The sequence below is a fragment of the Monodon monoceros genome, unplaced genomic scaffold (assembly GCF_005190385.1).
Source record: "Monodon monoceros isolate NGI ecotype Baffin Bay Population unplaced genomic scaffold, NGI_Narwhal_1 Super_Scaffold_14, whole genome shotgun sequence".
Taxonomy (NCBI): domain Eukaryota; kingdom Metazoa; phylum Chordata; class Mammalia; order Artiodactyla; family Monodontidae; genus Monodon; species Monodon monoceros.
The window spans coordinates 14,652,441-14,674,673 of record NW_021703770.1 but is presented as its reverse complement, the minus strand read 5'-3'; the positions used below and the strand labels follow the sequence as shown (position 1 = coordinate 14,674,673).

The window sequence follows — 22,233 nt, the reverse complement described above, 5'->3', positions numbered from 1 at the left end:
TGCTTTGCTTCTTACTCTGAGACAATATGGAAGCCATCGCCACTGCTTAAACAGATAGCGAAATTAAATGCAAGTAATTAGTATAAAAAGATACCCAATTATACATAATCAACAAAGATTTATGGTAATTTCAAAGCAGTTACTGCTTTTGCAAGGAGCTACATTTTGTCATCTGATCTTTATGCAAAATTTAACAGAAGGGCTTCCACCAACAGGGAAAGCTCAAGTGGAAGGCAGGCTCCAGTGGGCTGTCGATTTTGCCACTAGAATCCCATACACGTTGTTGCCCACAATTGAGAAATCTCTCCAAGCCATTAAGTCAGAATATGGCTGTTTAAAGTAAAATAGTTCTTGGCTGCCCCCCAAAGCAACAAGTTTTTTTTTTTTTAATGATGCATCTGCCATCCGACTTGATAAACCTAGATCAAAACTCCAAACCTGCTGTTACTGCGTCCTTTGATAATTAGAAAGCAGACTGGTCATTTGGGGTTTTTTTTAGCCTGAAGGCAACTCAAGGCTCACAAGACAAACAAGTTTCTTCTTATGCTCTTAACGAAAAAAACAGAACAAAACAAAACAGGGCTTCCCTGGTAGCGCAGTGGTCGAGAGTCCGCCTGCTGATGGAGGGGACACGGGTTCGTGCCCCGGTCTGGGAAGATCCCACATGCCACGGAGCGGCTGGGCCCGTGAGCCATGGCCCCCGAGCCTGCGCGTCCGGAGCCTGTGCTCCGCAATGGGAGAGGCCACAGCAGTGAGAGGCCCGTGTACCGCAAAAAAAAAAAAAAAATACAACAATAGTGTACTTCTCTGTTTGTATACTGTATTTCACCATAAAAAACCTTCCTCTAACCTATAAAAGTAGGGGGAAGGGGTGCCTACTCAAGTTTACTGCCCTCATTGACCCCCTGGAAGAATGACAAACTGGAAAACATTAAAACGAGCAAGATGTGAAAAGGGTTTTTTGCTTTTTTTTTTTTTTTTTTTTTTTTTTAAGCTTCTAAGTGCAAGCTATTATTGCATACGCCCAACTGGAGATTAAGCGTGATTGTCAGGCCGGCTGTGACACCCAGATGGTGATTTCACTTGTCCCGTCTTCGACAGCCTTTTGCTTCACTGACAGAATGGTCACACTACTTGAACGCTTAAGTGTGTCAGCATCTCTGGGGGCTCATCAGAATGCCGCCCCCCGCCCCAACTTCAGGAGCAAGGCTGAGAGCCTGTACTTACTGAGCATCCACTACTGCGCTGCTAACGGTAAACCCCACCTCCTGCAGACCCGTGAGACAGGGCCTCCCCCAACACACAGACTCGCAAACTAAAGCTCGGGGGATTTACTAAGTCACTTTCCCAATGTATGAACTAGTAGACGACGGGAATGGGATTCCAACCCAAGTCTGTCTCGAAACCAAAGCTGTGCCCCTGGCCTCCTCACTTTAGTAAACCCTGCAAACAGAGAAAGAACACGCACATCCTCCCAGGGGGCGGGACTATACAAGCCTCCCGTCTCTCATTTTAACGTTGAAAAGTCCTTTAAACATTCTGGTCTATAATATTGAATATAAAAATGTTTTAAACTGCTAACCAATGAGACTACTTACCCTCTTACCCCTTCCTCAGGCAAAATCTTGGGTAAAACTGATAACCCTGTCACCCTGGCCCCCTGCTGCACACACTGGATGCACACAGGCGTGCCGCCCGCTCTGCAGGGCCCACGGCTCCCCGGGATGCCTGAATCTAGGCTCAGCGGCCCCTGGCTACGAGGGCTCCAGGAGAAGACCAAGCCTTGACTTGGAGTGACCTGGGCAAGTCCCTGGTTGGCTCACATTTCTCCATCAGACTGAGAGGGAAATCTCACCCCTCACAGAGTTTTTATCAGGATGCTGACAAACATGGACAATAAGATGATTATCAAACGAGAGGGGGAAGAAACACTTACAAAAACTGAGGCGTGGATAGAAAATTCCTTCCTCCCAAGTCCATTGGGTATCTGAACATGAGGAAGAAATAAAGATGTCCAACAAGATTTCCAATTAGCTCATTGATGACCCTGCAAACAGAGAGCCAAATGAGTTTAAAGACATTCAAGCAGTGAAGTGAGACACAGCAAGTTTTAGCTAATAGCAGAGGGAAGAGATCCTTCGTGGCAGCCTGTTTCTGGTCGCTGGGAGTCTGTGACAGCTCGACAGTGAGCCCTTTTATAAAGTCTGAGAGGCACACGCATTCTGAATGAGAAGCAAAATCCGTCCTGCTGGACCAATGGGGCCTGTGCTCTTCAAGGCCAGCTGCCCCTCTGACATCTCTTTCAAGCCCCTGCCCATCCTCAACATGTTGTTTTTGCGACTTCCTGCCTCAGGAGTTGGGGCAAGCCGCAAAGCAAGCTTTTGAACGCTTTCAGTCATGAATACCATATTTGCAAAACGTGGGTAAAACTGAAGGCTGGCAAGAGAGAAGCACGGGAGTAAGGAAAGGACGGATGAAAAACGTCCACTCCCTCGTTCCTGGAACCATGGATCACGTCTCCCTCACCTCTTGGGTCCCTGACTGTAAGACATCACACAGATCACTCTGGAAAGCTGACCTTCACCTTGTAATCCTAAAATAAACACTGCCCTTCTTCAATCTTCCCATGGCTGACACACAGGCCACTTCAAGGTTTTACAGATCAATTCTTACTGTTACATATCCTTCTCCGCCTCCGCCTGCAACATGATTCCTCTTAGGGACAAATCACCGTCTACAACTGCTCCCAGATTCTGCCCTTCTGGGCGGCAGGGCAGTTTTACCAAGCCCCGGACTTGCTCTACTCTAAACAGAATCTGTTTACTCGATTCATTCCCTTCTCCCTGTGGATATGCAGCAGAAGTTAGGACCATATAGAGCAAAGAGGTCATCGCATTAAGAACTAGCACTAGCAAAATCCGTTTAAAAACGTTAAAAATATTTTGTGGTGTAAGAAACAGGAGTTCTTAGAATAACTGCATCTTGAAATCCTCCTTCCAAAATTCTGACTGGATGCATTCAAGATTTTCCTAAGTCTCAGGTCTAATTCCAGACTAGAAATTTGACCCTGTTTGGCCCAAACTTCTATACTATTAAACCACTGACAAAACTTCCCATCTGAGAATCTGTGCATTTCTGTGACTGATGAGCAGTTTCCAAGGCATTCTGGAAATGCCTTAAGAATTAAAAAAACAGGAATTTTACGCACAGAGTTGGCTTGGATAAAATTAGGTCTATATTTGCTCAATCCGGACAGTGAATCCAGAAATAAATATTTATTCAAAAACACATATATGGAAGCATACTATAACAAACAACAACAATAATAAAAAACCATTCAGTGCTAAATGTGCTTAAAGCCCTGCAATTTTAATCAGTTACATCCAAATGAAATTATTTCAAAAGTATAAGGTACTAAGGTATCAACGTTGAGATTCTTTCAAGTGTTATAAAGATTAGAGAAGGAAGATAAAGAATAATGGAACTCTTCCAAGGGTTAGTTTGCAATTAAATAAATCTAATATCACTTACGAGCCTCCGATGATATAGTTGAATCCAAGGATAACCCAAGGTAAATAACAGGCCTAGGAAAGAATACACACAAACATGAATATACCTACAGAGGATACAGCTGCTAGGGGGCTGAAATGGGGAAGGTTCTATTGAGAAGGGCTTTTATAACCCACCATTGTAAAGCAATTATACTCCAATAAAGATGTTTAAAAAATAAATAAATAAATCCTTTGGAAAGTCACTGCAAAAGTTCCTTTTAACAATCTAGCATCATTCCTACTGTTTCAAGCCTTCTTTCTTATTTATTTATTTATTTATTTATTTATTTATTTATTTATTTATGGCTGCGTTGGGTCTTTGTACTTTGTCTAGCTGCGGCAAGCGGAGGCCACTCTTCGCAGCGGTGTGAGGGCTTCTCATTGTCGTGGCTTCTTTTGCTACGGAGCATGGGCTCTAGGCACAAGGGCTTCAGTAGTTGTGGCATGCAGGCTCTGTAGTTCTGCCTCGCAGGCTCTAGAGCGCAAGCTCAGTAGTTGTGGCGCATGGGCTTAGTTGCTCTGCAGCATGTGGGATCTTCCCGGACCAGGGCTCAAACCCATGCCCCTGCACTGGCAGGCAGACTCCCAACCACTGCGCCACCAGAGAGGTCCCTAGCATCATACTTATTCAGATATTAGCAATTGGAGACAGAGTACTTTGCCCATAGTTTTCAGATCCAATACATACCCTGCTGAATTATAACAAATAGCTTTAGAAAGAAGATGAGTGTCTGGGACTTCCCTGGTGGCACAGTGGTTAAGACTCCATGCTCCCAATGCAGGGGGCCCAGGTTTGATCTCTGGTCGGGGAACTAGATCCCACATGCATGCCACAACTAAGAAGCCCACATGCCGCAACTAAGGAGCCCACATGCCGCAACTAAGGAGCCCACCTGCTGCAACTAAGACCTGGTGCAAGCAAATAAATAAATAAATACTTTAAAAAAAAAGAAAGCAGATGAGTGTCCTATGGATGCTAATAAAAACATGGTCCATAATAGTCACATTAAGACTCCTGCCAGCAAATTGTTACCAATCAGCTATAAAACACCCCATCTTTTTAGGTTCTCCTTTTACATATTTCACAAAATTACTTTGAATCTTTATCACGTTACACACTGATCTCTTGAACTAACACTCTCCCAAGTAAGACAGCTCTCCAGATGAATTCAACATTTGAGCCCCTGTTAAAAAAAAAAAATTAGCAAACAGAACCCTCCATTAAGTAGGGTTGGGAGACCAGAAGGGGGAGCTCTCACGCCCTGTTTCAACAGCAGAGCCCAAGAGGAAGAAGACAGACTTCTTTCCCTGCAAGGACTCAGCCAATGAAAAGCTTTGTTTACCACACCTCTTGACTTCCTTTTCCTCTTTATATAAAGCGCTCTCCTTCCCTTTGCATGTAGGGACTTGCTCGTGGCTCACCGTGGTTGCAGACCCCGAAATGCAGTTCTCCACTGATCCCAAGTAAACCCATCTTTGCTGCAGAAGTATCTGGCAGCCTATTTACTTGAGGTCAACACCCCTTACCAGTTTCAAGGCATCATACTAAGAGCTAAGGGCGTTGCAAAAAACATCACAAACTGGTAAAGAAAGGGTTACACATCAATAGCTTGAAGGCAGAATGCGGTGACTACTATAAGAACACAGCAGAAGCCCAAAGGCAAGACCAATTCCAGGGAGGAGAGGCAGGAAATATGTTTAGTCCCCCACTCAAATTAAGAATGGGCAGGATTTACATGAGAAATAAAATAAAAAAGATGTTACAGGTGGAAAGCTGTGAGAGAAGGCACAAAGGGAAGCGTTTGGGGGGGCGGGCGGGGAACCAATCTGTTTCAGCTTAAGTGTAAAATACATAACAGGCAATGATAAGAACAGACTGAAAGAGAGGGTTCCACATGAGTGTCCTTCCTCCCCTCCCCCTACCACACACACATACATGAGATCACTCAGGACACATGCCTAAAGGGCCTGAGCTCCAGAGGAAGTGAGAAGTAATAGTCAGCAAAGGCCTCAGGGTTGGCTAAAGAAATCCAGGGGGACTGAGGCGGGGAGAAGGGGCTTGCCTACGGTTTACTGCTCTGCAGTGACCTCTTCTGCACGTGTCAGAAAGTACATCTCTGGGCTGAAGAGAGGGATTTCTGCAAAGACAAATGAAAAGGAAATCTTCCCAGCTAGGTTAGAGTACCTTAAATCGTGTTCCAAACCAAAATGATACAATCATGTCTCTGTTCAGCTGGGCCCAGACATAAAGTACTGACATGATCAGAGGAATCAGCAGCAGCTGCAAAAGAAACGAACACGTAAAGGCTCCAGAGGCCTAGCGCAAACCGACCTCTTCTCTGCTTTTCAACCTCTCCCCTCCAAGTAAACTCTCCCACGGTTATTCGAAAAGCAGAGGGAAATTCAACTCATCAGAATTACTTAATCATGCAATGCATGCCTTAAAATCCTCTAATAAAATACAACACAATTATATTATTTGGGATGGATTCAGGAATATCAGGGTCAAGCTCTGTTACTTGGAAAAAGTATGCAATAAAGCTTTACTTACCATGTATTCTCAATTTTTTAAAAACACATATCCACACACATGCGCAGAAAACACTGGATAAACCATCGTTCTCAACATTCATACATTAATACAGAAGCCAGAAATGAGCAAGGACAGTAATGATTTAGGTAACTCACATAAGAGCTTCAAAATACCATATAATTAACCACGCAGTTAATGCAATTTAAACTTCTGTCAAAGGTCATTAACAGTAAGTCTGAAACACATGAAAGGCCAAATAGTTTCAAGGGACACTTACCTGCATATCCATTGCTAAGCCAGTAATCTTGGTTTGTAAAGTTAAAGATCAGACACAAATAAAGCATTCTACACCTAATAAAAGTTCATTTCATTCCAGTTTTCTGAAGGAAAACACTTTTCTATAGTTCAGGTTGCTTAAAACACCCCGGAACACAAAGGTATCTAATAATCTTCACTGTGAACACGCTATTAAACTATCCGATGACAAGGAAACAGTAGAAATTAACTTCTTTGGCACATGACTCAGTTGGGTTGCCTGTGTCCTCCGTGCCCTGCCACTGTATTTTAGCAGCTCTCCTTCAATTAGGAGATGGAGGGGCATGTGAAACATGCCTCTGAAACAAATAATGCGTCTGCTCACATTCAGGGCTCCACAGCACAGGTGAAGTCCAAAACAATCTTTTTATCTTCCCTTAAGGAGGGAAAGGGCATCCAGAGTGCCACAATTTTCTGGCTCTTGGCCAGGTTTCAATGGACACTAAACCCCAAAGCCATTCTGAGCTCACCAACTGTGCACAGGACTTGAGCCACCAAGCCCCTTCTGCTGCTCTATCTGTAAAGGTCTGCGGCCGGAAGGCTGCTGACAGCTGTGGTTGACACACAGCAAGCAGAGAGGCATGCTGTGTCCTTTCCCAGAGCCAGGCACTTACAGAGGGACCGAATTACCATTTAGGACCTCGAGACAAAGACAGCACTAAAGTCAGAAAGGATGCTGGTTGTAAATTAATTTTCTGATAAGGACCACAGCTTTCAAAAGCTATCTCACGGCACGGAATCTCTCTGAGCTGCAGTCAACAAGCTGCCACACACCAGAACACAGAGAACTGGGAACAAGAAGAGGGAACAGTAATAAAACTCAACCAAATGTGGAAAAACCCCACAAAGGCAATGGTAGGGGAATGCATCACTCCACAGCTATGTGATTTACTACCGCTTTTGACAAGAACTTTCATGATTCTTAACTATTAACTATAGTAAACAAAGATGCAAATACTATCATTTAAAATGTTATGCAGATTACTGCCCATTTCCCCAAACCTGAAAAAAAACCTGGTTATTTCTGGCCCAAAATGACAGACGGAAGGATACCACGATGCAAATCCAGTTAAAGAGGAGCATGAATAAATAGTCTGCTGGCCTCCCATCAAAAGCTCCTGGAAACAAAAATAAGCCAAATGTCATGGTTCAGAATTTCGGAACAAAGAGGCTTCTATGTTGAGAAATACTTCAAAAAATTGTAGAGAAAACACAAAATGAGAATATTTTAAAACCACTCCTCGGATGTAAAAGAAAATTTTAATATATAAAACCGTGTCCACAATTAAGCCCTAAAGTAAAGTTGCCTGGGTATCAAGGCTCATAATCTGTGTTCCCCTAACTGAATTCCAGTCCGTAAAATGCTCTGCTCAACTAGCACGAGCCAAAAGAAACCCAAAGGGAGGACAGTCAGGTCCACAGCTACTGAGACCCCATCCGCTGAAGCCCCTCACAGCCTGGGGGCCTTTCCTTCATGGCTCTCATCATGAGATGGAGACCTATTCGTGATTACCTGGTTAATCCCTTCTCCCTCCACTAGACCATAAGCTCCGTCAGGGGAAGAACCATGTCCGTTCTGCCTACCACTGTGGCTTCTCCACACAACTAGGCTGGGAAGCACTTACTGCTGTTATGACTGGAGACACACGTACGCGCACACACACACACGCACGTGCACACACACACGCACGTGCACACACACACGCACGCTCACTACTGCGCAGTCCGGCACTGGGCTCACCAAGAGGATTTGGTCTCCGTCTTCCAGGACCTCACATTCTAGCAAAGGAAAACAATGGTGGGGGAGTAGGGGGCAGCCACACCTTTCCATGGCCCTGACTCTTCCTACCATATCTGTGAGGGACAATGGAAAAACCTACACCCTCTTTTCGCACATGAGGAAATACAGTTACATGACCAAAGTCACATGGCTTTTAGAAGCAGAGTGAAGTCTAATTACTAGTTCAGTGTTCTTTCTGCTATGCCACATACTGGGCTTTGTCTTATTACTGGGCAGAACAATCAACATTGGCCCAGCTCTCCCTTCTAAGGATGATCCTCATGCCTCCAGCAGCAAGACTAGGAGAGGGGCGGAGAAAAGGACAAATGACTGTAAGTTCCCTCTATCTCAAACGGTTACTTCCCCCCCCACACACCCCATCACAATTACATGATATATACAGTCCATTTAAAAAAAATAATCCTGGGCTTCCCTGGTGGCGCAGTGGGTGACAGTCCGCCTGCCGATGCAGGGGACACGGGTTCGTGCCCCGGTCTGGGCCCGTGAACCATGGCCGCTGAGCCTGCACGTCCGGAGCCTGTGCTCCGCAACGGGAGAGGCCACAACAATGAGAGGCCCACGTACCGCAAAAAAAAAAAAAAAAAAAAAGACTGGCTATGGGATAACTGTTAAAGATGAGTGATGATTAAAAGGGGCTCATACTGACACATGCTACAACATGATGAACCTCAAAAATATTATGCTAAGTGAAAGAAGCCAGTCACAGAAGGACACATAAAATGTCCCAAATGGGCAAATCCATACACAAAGTAGATGAGTGGTTGCCAGAGGCTGGGAGGAGGGGGAGGGAGAATGGAGACTGCTGGCTTGGGTTTTTCGGGGGGTGATGAAAATGTCTGGAATTAGTGGTGATGGCTGTACAACTTTGTGAAGATACTAAAGACCACTGGGTTGTACACTTTAAAATGGTTAACTGAGGAACTTTATGTTAGGTGAGTTTTCTCTAAATGAAAAGGAAAAAAAATAAAGAGGTTCACTAACCTTTCTCTCTACTTTTGTATATGTTTGAAAATGCCCCATAATACAATTTTTAACAAGTGGTCACGGATCATCCACATTTAATCTAGAGTTTACTACTGATATAAAAAAAAATTCCTCCCATGGCTTAACCCTCAATTAAATCATATCAGAGGGGTAGAATGCTAAGCAAGTTGGCAAGGGAGAATGAATATCATATATTCTGGTAGATTTAAGGATCCAATCCCTGATATGGCGGTCAGAGTCCTGGTTGTCAGTTTCACCTCAGCCAAGTCACTTTACTTGCTTGAATCTCCTGTTCTTCCTTTATAAAACTAAGGGAATGGGCTAGGTCCCTTCCAGAAGTAATAGTCTATTACCCAAAACTTTGTATTAACACGGTGATTTCCCTCTTCTTAAAAAGCACCTAACAGCAAATGTCAATTTAAGGAAAAATGATATTTGACACCGAATGTCCAACCTTCTATATCCCTGCAGTTGTGAGACTGATTCACAATTCTCAAGCATATGAGCACTGACTTAAGGGTAGCTCAGAATTTTCTATCCTGAGCTAACAGCCATCAGGTTTCTAGTCTCTGAAGTTAGACCACATTTTCAAAATCATTTAGGCTTTGCCAAATTATATTTTGACACAGCAGTCTATCGAGTTATTGCTTCTCAGTATAAGTAACTCAGAAAAGCATATAAGGTATTGTAGAAAATAAATAACAATTCAGTAAGAAAGTTTTAAGAAAAGAATTTTATAGCTTATCCATATAGGTAGTCATATCTGAAAAACTACCATGCTATTAAAATCCTGGCTATATACTTTTTAAAAGTTGAGTGCTTCATATTGAGTATAAACGCTCTAACACCGTGAATAATAATTAAAAAAAAAAAAAGAGGGACTCCCCTGGTGGCGCAGTGGTTAAAAATCTGCCTGCTAATGCAGGGGACACAGGTTCGATCCCTCGTCCAGGAAGATCCCACATGCCACAGATCAACTAAGCCTGTGCACCACAACCACTGAGCCTGTGCTCTAGAGCCCACGAGACACAACTACTGAGCCTGTGTGCCACAACTACTGAGGCCCGCGCACCTAGAGCCTATGCTCCGCAACAAGAGAAGCCGCCACAATGAGAAGCCCGCACACCTCAACGAAGAGTAGCCCCCGCTCACCGCAACTAAAGAAAGCCCACGCGCAGCAACGAAGACCCAATGCAAACAAAACTAAATAAATAAATTTATTTATTAAAAAAAATTTTTTTTTAAAGTTGCATGTTTCAATTACAGAGACTAAGTCTAGGCTTTTACTTGCATAAAGTAGTGTTTTTCAACCCCAATTTAGGAGATATATACACTTCAGTCCAATTGTGCTTTAAAAAACAGGGACTGCTGTGTGACAGAAATGAGGGAGACGTCACATGAAGTGAGAGGCACACACAGGAGATGGACAAGATGTGTAAACCTCTGCTCTTGTATTTTTTTCACCTATAAAATGGTGACACTGCTGCTTACATCTCATGATGATGCTGTGAGGATTAAAAAATGAATAATCTAAGCGCCTAGTAGACTCCTGGCACAGTCACTACTTACTGCGCATTTACACCATTATGTAATTTCTTTATATATGCCACCTGCCCTCAAAATTCCTCCAATAAGTAAATACATGGATTAGTAAATTAGACAGAAACGATACTTAAAACAACCACAGATAACATACCTGTTTCGAGTCGTGTAGAGTACTGATATAAGAAATATAAATTGACCAAATAAAGAAATCCAGTTCCTGGACCCACAGGGAAGTAAAAGGTGGCAGTAATCGGCCTCCAAATCTGTCCAGATCAAAATAAACACGGCTGTTAGTTTCTCTAAGATGGGTGTTTGTTTGTTTTTCTTTTAACTAAACAAAATTAACCCTTGAAAAACATTCTCCTCAGTGATGAGAGCTACCAAATGGACATCACCAATATAACTCAAGAAAACTGAAGAAAAGTTCATATTAGCTACAATGACTTCGATGTGCAAGTCAATGGAATGAGATGGCATCATAAAATAAACAATAAATATTTCTAAACAAGTTGAAAAATATCAATACTAAAGACATATATGGTTAATCTTTACTGAGATCAGGCTTATAGTTATGCCTATCAAAAACGAATTACAGTATAACTGAATCACTTTGCTGTACACCTGAAACATTGTAAATCAACTACAGTGGGAAAAAAAAAAGAAAAAGAAAAAAGATTTATGAAGATAATTTCCAACAGTATAGTAATTATCTCTATTTAGGAAAAGAATACACTGGGATGACAAACCTTGTCAAAATAATGTCATATTCAAAAGACAGAAGTAAAACAGGAACTTTCCATTCAAATCAATGTGCTATTTAGGCAATATGGATACATAACTTAAAAATATTCCCTTCCCCCCAAAAAACTGCAGAAGGTCTACAGTGAGAAGTAAGCCTCCCTCCTGACCCTCAGTCTCCCAGCTCCTTTTCCAGCAAGAACGGATCCATTTATTGTACTTCTTTCGAGAAACAATCATTTCTATTACTATTATTCCTCCCTTTTCATCCTAACTTACCTTGCACTGTTCTATACCTTGTTTCACTCCCTTGAAAAAATATTTTTATAGGCTTCACGATATTCCTTCTGTGTGGATGTCCAAACTTCACTGAAACTATTACAATGCTACAATGAATATCCTCTTTATACATGTACATATAGGATAAATTCCTGTGAGTCAACCTGCTAGATCAAACATTTGCATTTAATTTCAGCAGATATTGCCAACTGCCTACAAAAATGTTTAACCAATTTATACTTCCTCCGAAAATGGAGATTAATGTCTGTCTTCTCTCCACAGCTTCACCATTTAGTGTATTTCACAGTCACCAATCATGTTTCTAAAGCTTTAGCATTTTCTTTCTTCATTTTTCCACTCAATTTGCATTTCTTTACACATTATGGAAATTGCCCTTTCTCACTGTTGCAATTATTTTCTGGTCTGTCATTAGTCTTATGCTTTTGTGGTATTTTTGCCATACAAAATGAAATGTAAAAGTTTAATTTTTATGTAGGCAAATGTATCCATCATGTATCACGTTTACAAGTACTTCTCCCCTCCAAGAATACAACAGTGCTCCCAGTTGTACTGTGGTTTATGTAAGAAGTGAGAAAGAGAGTCAACTTATTTTTCTAGAAGGTCACTAGTTTTCCCAATACTATTTACAGAGTGACCCATCTTCTCTCCATTGATTTGAAAAACTACTTTCATCATATATTGATTCCCTTTTATAGGAAAGTCTACTTTTAGACTATCCTGTTTGGAATCGAATGCCGATACCAATACCAAGCTATTTTAATTTCTAGTTTTATAACGTATTTTCTTATCTGGCAAAGTTATATAATTAAATAATCCCCCTCCTGTTTTTCTTCCACATATGTCACAATCTTCTTGGCTAGTCTCCATATTACTTTTCTAAATGAACGAGAACCAACACCTTTCTTATTTCAATGTGATAAAGACAGTTTCCAGCCAGAAAGAAGTCTTTCATACCTTTCTATTGAGCTTTCGATTTCTATCTTTTTTATACTCAACCACCAAAGCTGAATTATCTAATTGTTTGTGATATTTGAAAACTCAGCCTCTTGCACTTTCCAAGTATACAACTCTATCTGTAAATAAAATTTTGTATCTTCTTCTTGCCTAATTTACTGGCTAACACCTCCAGAATAATGTTAAGTTATAGAGGTTGAAGAAGATGGCCTTCCCAGACTTGGAAATGCCAACATAATGCCGGCTTTTGTCTTGAGAGCTGTGTGTCTTATTGCATGAGTGTGAAAGATATGGTCCCTACATCAAGGAGGTCTCGATAATGGGGAGTCTGTCCAAAGAAGCAAGAGTAGGTACAGGAAGGGGAACTTTTGGTCTTGAAAAAATGAGTACAAAGTCCCAAAGAACTGCAAGAGCACAATAATGAATGGGTATTGCTCACGATTTGGGTGTGGCTAGAATGGAGGGCATTAGCTGTGGGGCTGGCCAGGCACAGCTGACAAGTCAGGTTCTCCAAGTACAGAACTGTAACCCTCAGAGCTTAACTCCCTGTGGAGGAGAATGCACTTCACATACCCCAAAAGTCACTTCCAACAACCTTGAACTAAACCAGTAAAACAAAATAGGGTAAAATTCATTTTGGTTTATTCACAATTTTATCTCAGAAACAGTTGAGTCTGATGGAAAGAGCACCGGAAAGGATTTGAGAAGACAGAGACTTCAGTAGGGGCTTACAAGTCAGCAGTCCTGAGTCTCAATTCCCATTTGTAAAAGAGGAGTGATATACTAATACTTGCTCCATTTTGGTTAACGGTTTAAAAAAAAAATAGTGCACTATTATGCTCATTTACATGTCCTAACTCAGGGGGCAGATTGTAGAGATGAGGAGGCAGAATGAGAAAGGCCAAGTAATAGCCAGTAAGTGGCTGAGCTAGAATTCTGTCCCAGACAGCCTGACTCCAGAGTTTGTAATACTAATAAGCCCCTATTTTTACAATGCCTCTCACAAGTGACATCATTACTATGAGATATAATGAAAATCAGTAAAAATTTTTAGTACTACTATACTACTTGTATAATCCTGAAATGAACTGAGCGTAAGCTCACAAATTCACTCTCCCCGCTTAAAAAAAAAGCATTGGGGGTAAAAGGCCAGAAGCAAGCAAGCTGTGGCCTTGGCTCGGGGCCTTGGAAGAGTCTGGACCTGTGAGTTTGCATCTTCATCTACCCAGTAACATCTGTCCTTTGACTGCCGCCTTCCTCATCTCACAGATTTTGTAAAAGGTTGGAATTAAGAAAGCAGATTAAGAAGGTGCTTTGTAAAAAAATTTGTGTGGGCATACAATTATTACAATCTTTTAGGAGACACGTGCTGACCTGGTTTTTACAAATTCACATTTTAAACTCCCCCTGGATTCCTCTAAGTTACTCCAGGCCTGATTTTGGAAAAGAAACCTCAGGGGTTTTCTGACTACATTTTTCACTAACACTTGATGCCATGATGCTATTTTTAGCCACTGTGTGCACCTGTGCTTTGGAAATCAGTGTCTGTCAAAATACCGCACACTTCTTTTCCCAGTTCATTACACTTACCCTTGAGGTATACTTGCTCTCACCGATCTAAGGGACTTAGTATTATTTTTACATCACTTTAAAATTATAATCTGAAAACACCAGGAGATAGCTCATCTCTTCAGAGGGACACAGTGTAATATATTTCTGAAATTCCCCTTGAAGGTAACCAACTAAATCCCCTCCTCTCCTCTGATATGTAGATAGTTACGATAAGGAAATGGCTTTATTTTCAGGGCTGGGAGTGGTGAAGGCACCTTTCGAGCCTAGAAAGCCTGCACTGACCCGTAAGAAGCAGCCAGGGGCAGTGCAAAGAGCCTGGGACTTGCAGGCAAGCATCTCACTTTAACCCCACAGCAATCCCAAGGCCGGAAGCATAATCACCCACCTTTTCACGAGGAAAGCTGGGCCCTCATTAGAGTTGAGGTAACCCTCCCAGAGTTCCTCACTTAACAAGAGCAAGAAGCCCACGTACTCCCTGGCGTAGAGGCCTTCAAAGAAACATCAGACACTGCTCGTCGTCAGCTGCTAGTCCGACAACTTCTGTTGAGTGTTTAGTTCAACCATCCTTCAACAAAAATCTCCCAAACAATGTGCTACTGAAATCATTACAAACGCCACCCAGAGTCTAGGGCAGGTTTTTTTAACTATCAAAAACAAAGATTTTTCTGCAACAATACAGACTGGTTGATTTGGAGTTAAAGAAAGTCTGCCTGGGTCATCAAGCAAGTAAGAATGAAGAGCACCCATGTGCCAAACGCTGATGTTAGCAAACTCTGGCTTTTCTCTCTCTTTTTTTTTTTTTTGGCAGGAGGTGGCGGTGTGGGGGAGAGGAGCCTGGGGGTGGGGCTGGGGGGACACTAGACAGGCAAGAAAATCAAATGAAAGGCACTCAGTCTCAACTGAGGACGTTAAACCAGCTATTAGGAGCCATCAATTCTACTCCTAGGTACGTATGCATACCTATGTTCACCAAGACGTGTTCCAGAATGTTCACAGCAGCACTACGCATTCTAGCCAAAACTAGAACTACCCAAAAAGCCCGTTACCAGCAGAAAGGGTAAATAAATGGTGGTCTGTTCACACAAGGGAACAATATAAGGATGAGCAATCTATAACCACATGCAACAATGTGGGTGACTCTCAAACTGTTGAAAAGAGGCTAGACACAAAAAAATACATATTGTACAATTTCATTTATAGAACAGTAAGAAAACTGGCAAAAACCATCTATGGTATTAAAAGTCAAGACAGTAGTTACCCTTGCAGTGGGTAGTGACCAGAAGGGAGCAGTAGGAAGGTTTTGGGGATGCTGGCTGTGTCCTGATCTGGTGGCTGGTTATATACTGATGTTCAATTTCTGAAAATTCAACAAGCTATAAATATATAATACATACACTTTCCTGCTTGTATACTGCAACTCAACAAAAAGTTTAAAAATGAAGCTATGAGCTCACCCTTAGCTACAGACCACAGCAGAACTGTCTTATGTGGACAGGATTGCAAAGGAAAGATTTTAAAGCTGTACATACCAGAACACTTGCCATAAAGTTCTAAATCCAAACCCTGAGGCTACTTCTATGCTCAGCCCACAGACCAAGTTCATTCCCCTTACAGTTACGGGTCTATATGACTCTCTTTCCCAACACACTCAGATGAGTCTGCTAGGGCTGCTGTCATCAGGCTAAATGTGAGAACATGAGCAAAAGCTTGGCAAATATAAGCACCAGGCCTGGTCACAGACTTGGTTGGTGCCATTTCTTTTTGTTCCCGGAAACAAATTAGAGAAATTGAGAGTACATATCTTCCCATTTCTAGTCAGGACAAAAAGAAGGATAATAATCCAGCAGTTATGTTTTAATTTCAATTACAAATTAAAATTAGAATATTACTGCCCAAGGAGAGAAGGCAGCAATGGCAGGAATTATTATTGACTAATAAGTAAAAATAGGCACTATTTTTTTAATAGATTATCTACCAGATTATTTACTGGGCACCTTACATTTTTTATGTTTTTATATAATAGAGGCATGAAGTGGGTAACATTTCTCCTCAATTTGAAGATACTCATTTTCATGTTCCTGAAATTCGGACGTGCCTTACCGTCAATATATTCATTTAATGTAATCTGTACTCTCCTCCCCTTCCAAAACATTGTATTAAATTAAAGGAGCATCTTATAACCAATGGAGTTACAACACAGTTAACTCTTAGAACAGAGTTAATATGGTATTAAATTCTCCCCACTTTTAGGTGGGGAAATTGAGGCTCAGAAAGGATAAACAGCTTGCCTGAGGGCATACAGCTTGCAAGGGGGCTAAGCCAGGCCTGGAGACCATGACTCAACTACTTGAAATCCCACAGTCTTTCTACTCTAATAGAAAAGGAACAATAATTTGCTACGACTGGTTTGAAAGAAATCACCCTCAAGAATATTTCGTTAAACACTTAACTATGTGTTTGGGTAGATAGGATGCAAAAGAGTGAAACAAGAGCGCTTAGAACTATCTTGAACTCACCAAAATAGAAACTGAAACTGCAGCTGTCTATCAACTGGGGTAACGCTGACCTCGGGATGTTTATGGGGGTTAAGTGAGGTATCATATGGAGAAGCCCAACACAGATGTAAGGCAGTGATGTTATTTTGTCCAAAGAAACGAAATCTCCCGTGTGGGCAGCCCTGGGAGACATAATCTCAGAAACCACAAGGGCAGCAGCAAAGTGCAGCCTCTCTTCTCGTTAATCAGGGACCAATATGGAGGCATTTCATCACTGTGTACTATCTGATCAACGAGTCTTAAATGTAAGAGATGAGGAACTTTAGGCAACAGTGGAGTGAGTCTTAACATACACCTACGCCTTTCCACTTACCCAAACTAAGGAAATAACATTTTAAACTTTAGAGTTCCAAACCAACAAGCTACTCAGAGGAAACCGACAGATAAGGAGGAAAAGTAACTTTTGTCACTTCCAGCATGAATCCACAATTCTAAATTGATCATTTCCAAGTTGTCCAAAGATGCAGCTTTTAAGGAAAAGAGGAGCCTCTAGCAGAAAGCACACCACAGGCTGTGTGTCCTCACCCATCAGCCTCTCAGATGCAGTTTTTCCTTTAACTGCTTCATTTGCAAATGAGTTCTTCCAGGTGGGTCTGAAAGCTAAACCTGTCCAGAAAGAGTAGGAGTCAGAGTAGCAGAAAGAAAGTATAGATACTGGTCTCTCCACACCAGGGCAGTGAGCACACTGTCCTGCCTTCTACCAGCAGCTTCTCCCCCGTTTCAGGATAACAAGCCCTGCCTTCTACCAGCAGCTTCTCCCCCGTTTCAGGATAACAAGCCCACAAGAAACAATGCAAGGAAGATGGGAACATTATGGAAGATGTGACATGAATGATGACCTTTCTAATCAGTTCACCACTTTTAATATTATACACATGTAGGCTATTAGAAAGACTTACTTTTACTAAGCTGACTACAGAAACAAGCAAGATTTTGCAAGGAGGGCCAAAGAGCCAGTTTTGACCAGGACCTTCTCATTGACGACCATGGACGATTTACAATCATTTACGACCACTGCTCCTCAGGCACCGCATTACCTAACATGCCACAGGGCACAAAGTGCACAACATTCACTGCAACAAATATTTTACCAAAGCAAATAGAAAAGAGTCTGCCATTCTGGCTGCACACCCAGATCATATTCTAATACTCAACTGCCTGCTTAACTTCTCCACCTGGATGCCTAAAAAGCCTCTCTAGACTTAATATGGTCAAAATATAACTCTTTATTGATACCTTTCTCCACCCCCAAACCTAAGCCTCCCTAAACATTCCCAATCTCAGAAAAGAGCTGCACCAGGCACTCCATTGCTCCTGTGAAAACAGTGACATCTTCAAGTCCTGCCCCTTCACATCCATTAAGCTGCAGTGTAGTCTACTCCAACTCCCAAATCTATCCACTTCCATCTTCACAGCCACTCTGGTCCAAACCACCATCTCTCTTGCCCTCTAACTTGACTCACCTCTCTGATCCTGTTACCTAGCCCACCCTTTCCCCCATTCACATACCAAGTCCATCCCACAGAGAAGCCAAGGCAATTTTTCAGTCCTTTGTTCAAAAGGCTCTGAAGCCTTTCTAGTGCCTTCACATTAAAGTTCAAACCACAAAGCCCTACACAGTCTAGCCCCAGCCTTCCTTTCCTCTTTCACTTTATTGCACTCACCCCTGGCTATCTCTCTGTCCTCAACTACCAATCCCCGTCCCTACAGCTGACTCTGTACTAACTATCCAGTCTTCTTTCTGTTTCTAATTCCTGCTTCTAAGCCTTTCCCTTATTACTCCTTCTTCTTGGAAGATTGTCCCCAGAGCCAGATCTTCCCAAAGCTGGCTCCTCGTCATTCAGATTTCAGTTCAAATACCTTCTCTGAGGCCTTTCTGGAACACTTCATCAAAGTCACTCTCCATCACACACCCCTCTCTTATTTTCCTCATGTGAGCTGGGACTTTTTCTGTACTATTCACTATTGTACCCCTAGTGCCCAGCACCGGCAAGTACCCAATTATTTCCATGCATTCAACCCATATATAAGCACCTGCTATATGCCAAACACTAATCTAGGTAACAAAGACAGTGGTAAACAGACAAGTGGCTCTCATGGAGCTTTATTCTCTGAAGGGAAGCAGGCTAACAAACATCAAGGGGTGATATGTAACCAAGAAAAATTAAGGATAAGGGAGACAGAGTGAAGGAGAGGTACTATTTTACATAGGGCAATCAAATAAGGCCTTGCCAATAAGGTGGCATTTGGGCAGACTTGAAGGAGGTAATGAGATAAACCACGGTTATCATCCTCAAGCAGAGAAATAACATGTGCAAAGGGCCTGAGCAGGGATGGAGTTAGGTGCTGAAGAAACAGAAAGGATTCCACTGTGGAGCCTAATATACAAGGTGGAAAGTAGTAGGAGATGAGGTCAGAGAGGCAGTAGGGGCCTTGCAGGCCACTGAAAGGACTTGAGCTTTACTCATCCAGTTGAGAAGACATTAAAAGGTTCTGGGCAGAAGGCTGCCAGGATGTGATTTATGTTTTAAAAGGGTCACTCTAGCTGTCTAGAGAAAAGATTGAAAGGAACAAGGCTGCTATGATAATGGCTTGCAGTAGGGAATGAAAAGGGATTGCATTCTGGACATCTGTCTAAAATAAACAGAATTTGCTAACAGACTGTGGGATGTGAGATAAGAAGTCAAGGATGAGTCCATGACTTTTAGGTTGAGCTCCTGTAATAATGGAATTGCTGTTTACTTCTAGGGAAAAGGGTATTGTTTTGGACACATTACGTCTGAGATGTCTATTAGTCATCTAAGTGGTAATTTCAAGTATACAAGTCTGGAAGTGAGATAGATCTGGACTGAAAATATGTATATTTGTATTTGAGAATCTTCAGTTTGTAGAAATTATATAAAGCCATGAAGCTACATGAGATCACCCACAGCTAGGGAGAATATGGAAAAGAGGTCCTGGGGTACATCACAATATTTAAGGATCAGGAAGGTGGGGAACCAGCAAAGAAAACTAAGAAACAGCCAGTGAGGAGAGAGAAGACAAGAGTGTGTTACCCACAGTCCAAACAACGTGTCGAAATTAATGTCAGATCTTAGTATCCGACCTGCCACTGATTAAAGATTTAAATCACAGAATCCAATGAATAAAGATAACCTCCAGAAAACTAATATTCTCTTGCCAGGAATGTTACTCTGGGCTGTTTCCTTCATGCTTCAAAAAATAAGGACTTCCATTTCAGGAGCAATTTACTCTTTACTCACTCCTTCATAAATACAACTACTACCTGCAAGATACTAGATCAGGATCTGGGATGCACATAAATAAACTCACTCTTTGCACCTCGGGCTTCAAATCACTCCTACTGGGAAGAAACTCCATTAACATAAAAAGAACTCAGCTGGTAGTTGAGCAAGGCGACGTCCACATGCCATCCACTTGGGCGGCAGAGGGAGGTCAGAGGGCAGCTACTCCAGGTGGCCCCAGGTTGCTACTCACTGGCGTCCAATAGATTGACAACTATCAGACTTACCTTCCCACTGCCGCCTTCTCTGAGTAGAGGGCGGGGAGCACAATTTTAATGGAAGGACGAAATCAATCCCTTCCCACCGGGCCAAACCGTGTTGTCTCCCTCCACGTCTCCAGCTACCCAGGCCCACGCTCAAACCCCTTGCCCTCCACCCTACCCCCTGGCCACAGGACCCCGCCCTAAACCGCTGGAGCCACCGCACTACAAGTCCCACCAGGCACCGCGCGTCCGCAACCAGCCGGTCTACGCTCCGCCGCTGCGGGGCCACCTGGGGCCTGTAGTCTCCACTTCCCCAGTCGCCGGTCAGTACCTGGAAGCGATAGAGAAAGGCTTCGGGCCAGAGGAAGAAATAGGCCGGGCTGATGAGACCGAGTTTGCCGACTAAGGGCACCGCGACGGTGGCGGCGAACCAATAGCGCGTGATGGCCGGGATGCTCCTGAACCAGTCCCCGATGTCCGACATCTTCGCCTCTTCGGTGGCCCGGATGTGCAAAGCCGCCCGACTCCTGTCCCGGCCCCCTCACGACGCGGTCCGCTGGGCAAGTGGGAGGTGTCGAGGCGGAAGCCGCCCCAGCCCCGTTGCAGAACGCGGAGACCGGCAGACGTGGCGCCACCGAATTCGGACGAACGAGGGAGAATTCGGCAGCGAAACTTCCCCTTCCGGCGGCCGCCGACGACGTTAACCAGAAGTCCCGCCGCTTAAAGGGCGAGCACCGTTTTTACCACTGGGCAGAAGCTCGGTGGTTCGAAGGCGGGAGGGCGAGGGACGGGTCCAGGAGGGGCCGACCTCACGACTGGTGGGGAACAGTGGTTGCCAGGAGCAACGACAGATACTCCAGCCAATAGCGAGGCTGAACGCCCTCTACCCAGTTCCTGCCGGATTTATAGCCCAGGTGGTTCCACTTGGAGGGTGTTTAAAGGGGAAGGAGGAAAATAAAGTACAATGTAGCCCCTCAATTGTCCATCCTTTCCACAAATGTTTATTGAGGGCTTAGTAAGTGCGAGATAGGGTTTTAGACTCTGGAGGTGCTGCAGCTATCAGAGCTGTTGTGGTACCTTCTCTCCTGGAGCTTCCATACAAAGGTAGGGAGGTAATGAACAAATAATTGAATAAGATAATTTCAAGAGAGTGGTAAGAAAAATAAGGAAGATAAGTTAGGATAGTGGGGATAGAGTGATGGAGTGGGAGTGCAGAAGTGTGGGGAGAGATGGCCGCTTTCGATGAGAAAGGTAAGGGAGAAGCTGGAGGAGGTGATCTTTGAGCTGAGCACACACACACACACACACACACACACAGATCTGGAGAGTTTTCCACACAGAGAAAACAGACACTCTGCACACACAAAATGTTGCCTGCCATTTCAGTAAACAAAGAATGTTGACTTCTATTCCAGTAAACAGGGAATGTTGCCTGCCATCAGGCCCTTAGCCACTGCAGCCACCCAGATGGTGTGCCCTGAGGAGAATTCAGGGTGGAGAAAAACAGGATACTGGCCCTAAATAGTTAAGGTGCATGTCTAAGGAATAATTTCAATGAGCCAGATTATTGCACCTTCCCACACAAAGAAAAGCACTAAAATCATTACCTTGAGATGTCTGATTTTTCCAATTAGCAGTAATCTTTTGGCATTTGACTACATGGTTTTTTTGTTTGTTTCAGCAAAAACTCCTATATATCTTGGCTTCTCCCTTACCTCTTTGGAGCAGTTCCTCAGAGCTATCTGAGAGGCTATGTCCTGGGCTATAGTCCTCAGTGAATTCCTCGAATAAAATTTAGCTCACAACTTTTAGGTTATGTGATTTTTCTTCAGTCAACAACTCCAACTGGCTTGCAATTTGGAGGAACTGAAAGCAGA

The 22,233-nt window shown here is 43.1% G+C and overlaps 1 protein-coding gene across 2 annotated transcripts in view; it reads right to left on the bottom strand.

The window, feature by feature from the left end:
• DERL1 (derlin 1) overlaps positions 1-21,301 on the bottom strand; it is a 65,673-nt gene extending 44,372 nt beyond the window's left edge. For both annotated transcript variants that reach the window (XM_029222602.1, XM_029222600.1), the window contains exons 1-7: positions 20,688-21,301; positions 10,881-10,992; positions 7,453-7,517; positions 6,362-6,388; positions 5,737-5,832; positions 3,532-3,584; positions 1,937-2,047 (exon numbers count right to left, since the gene is read on the bottom strand). In XM_029222602.1, the coding sequence (XP_029078435.1) occupies positions 1,937-2,047; positions 3,532-3,584; positions 5,737-5,832; positions 6,362-6,388; positions 7,453-7,517; positions 10,881-10,992; positions 20,688-20,840 (617 nt within the window). In that variant the 5' untranslated portion in view covers positions 20,841-21,301. The remainder of the gene's footprint in view (positions 1-1,936; positions 2,048-3,531; positions 3,585-5,736; positions 5,833-6,361; positions 6,389-7,452; positions 7,518-10,880; positions 10,993-20,687) is intronic.
• Between the last annotated feature and the right edge of the window lie 932 nt (positions 21,302-22,233).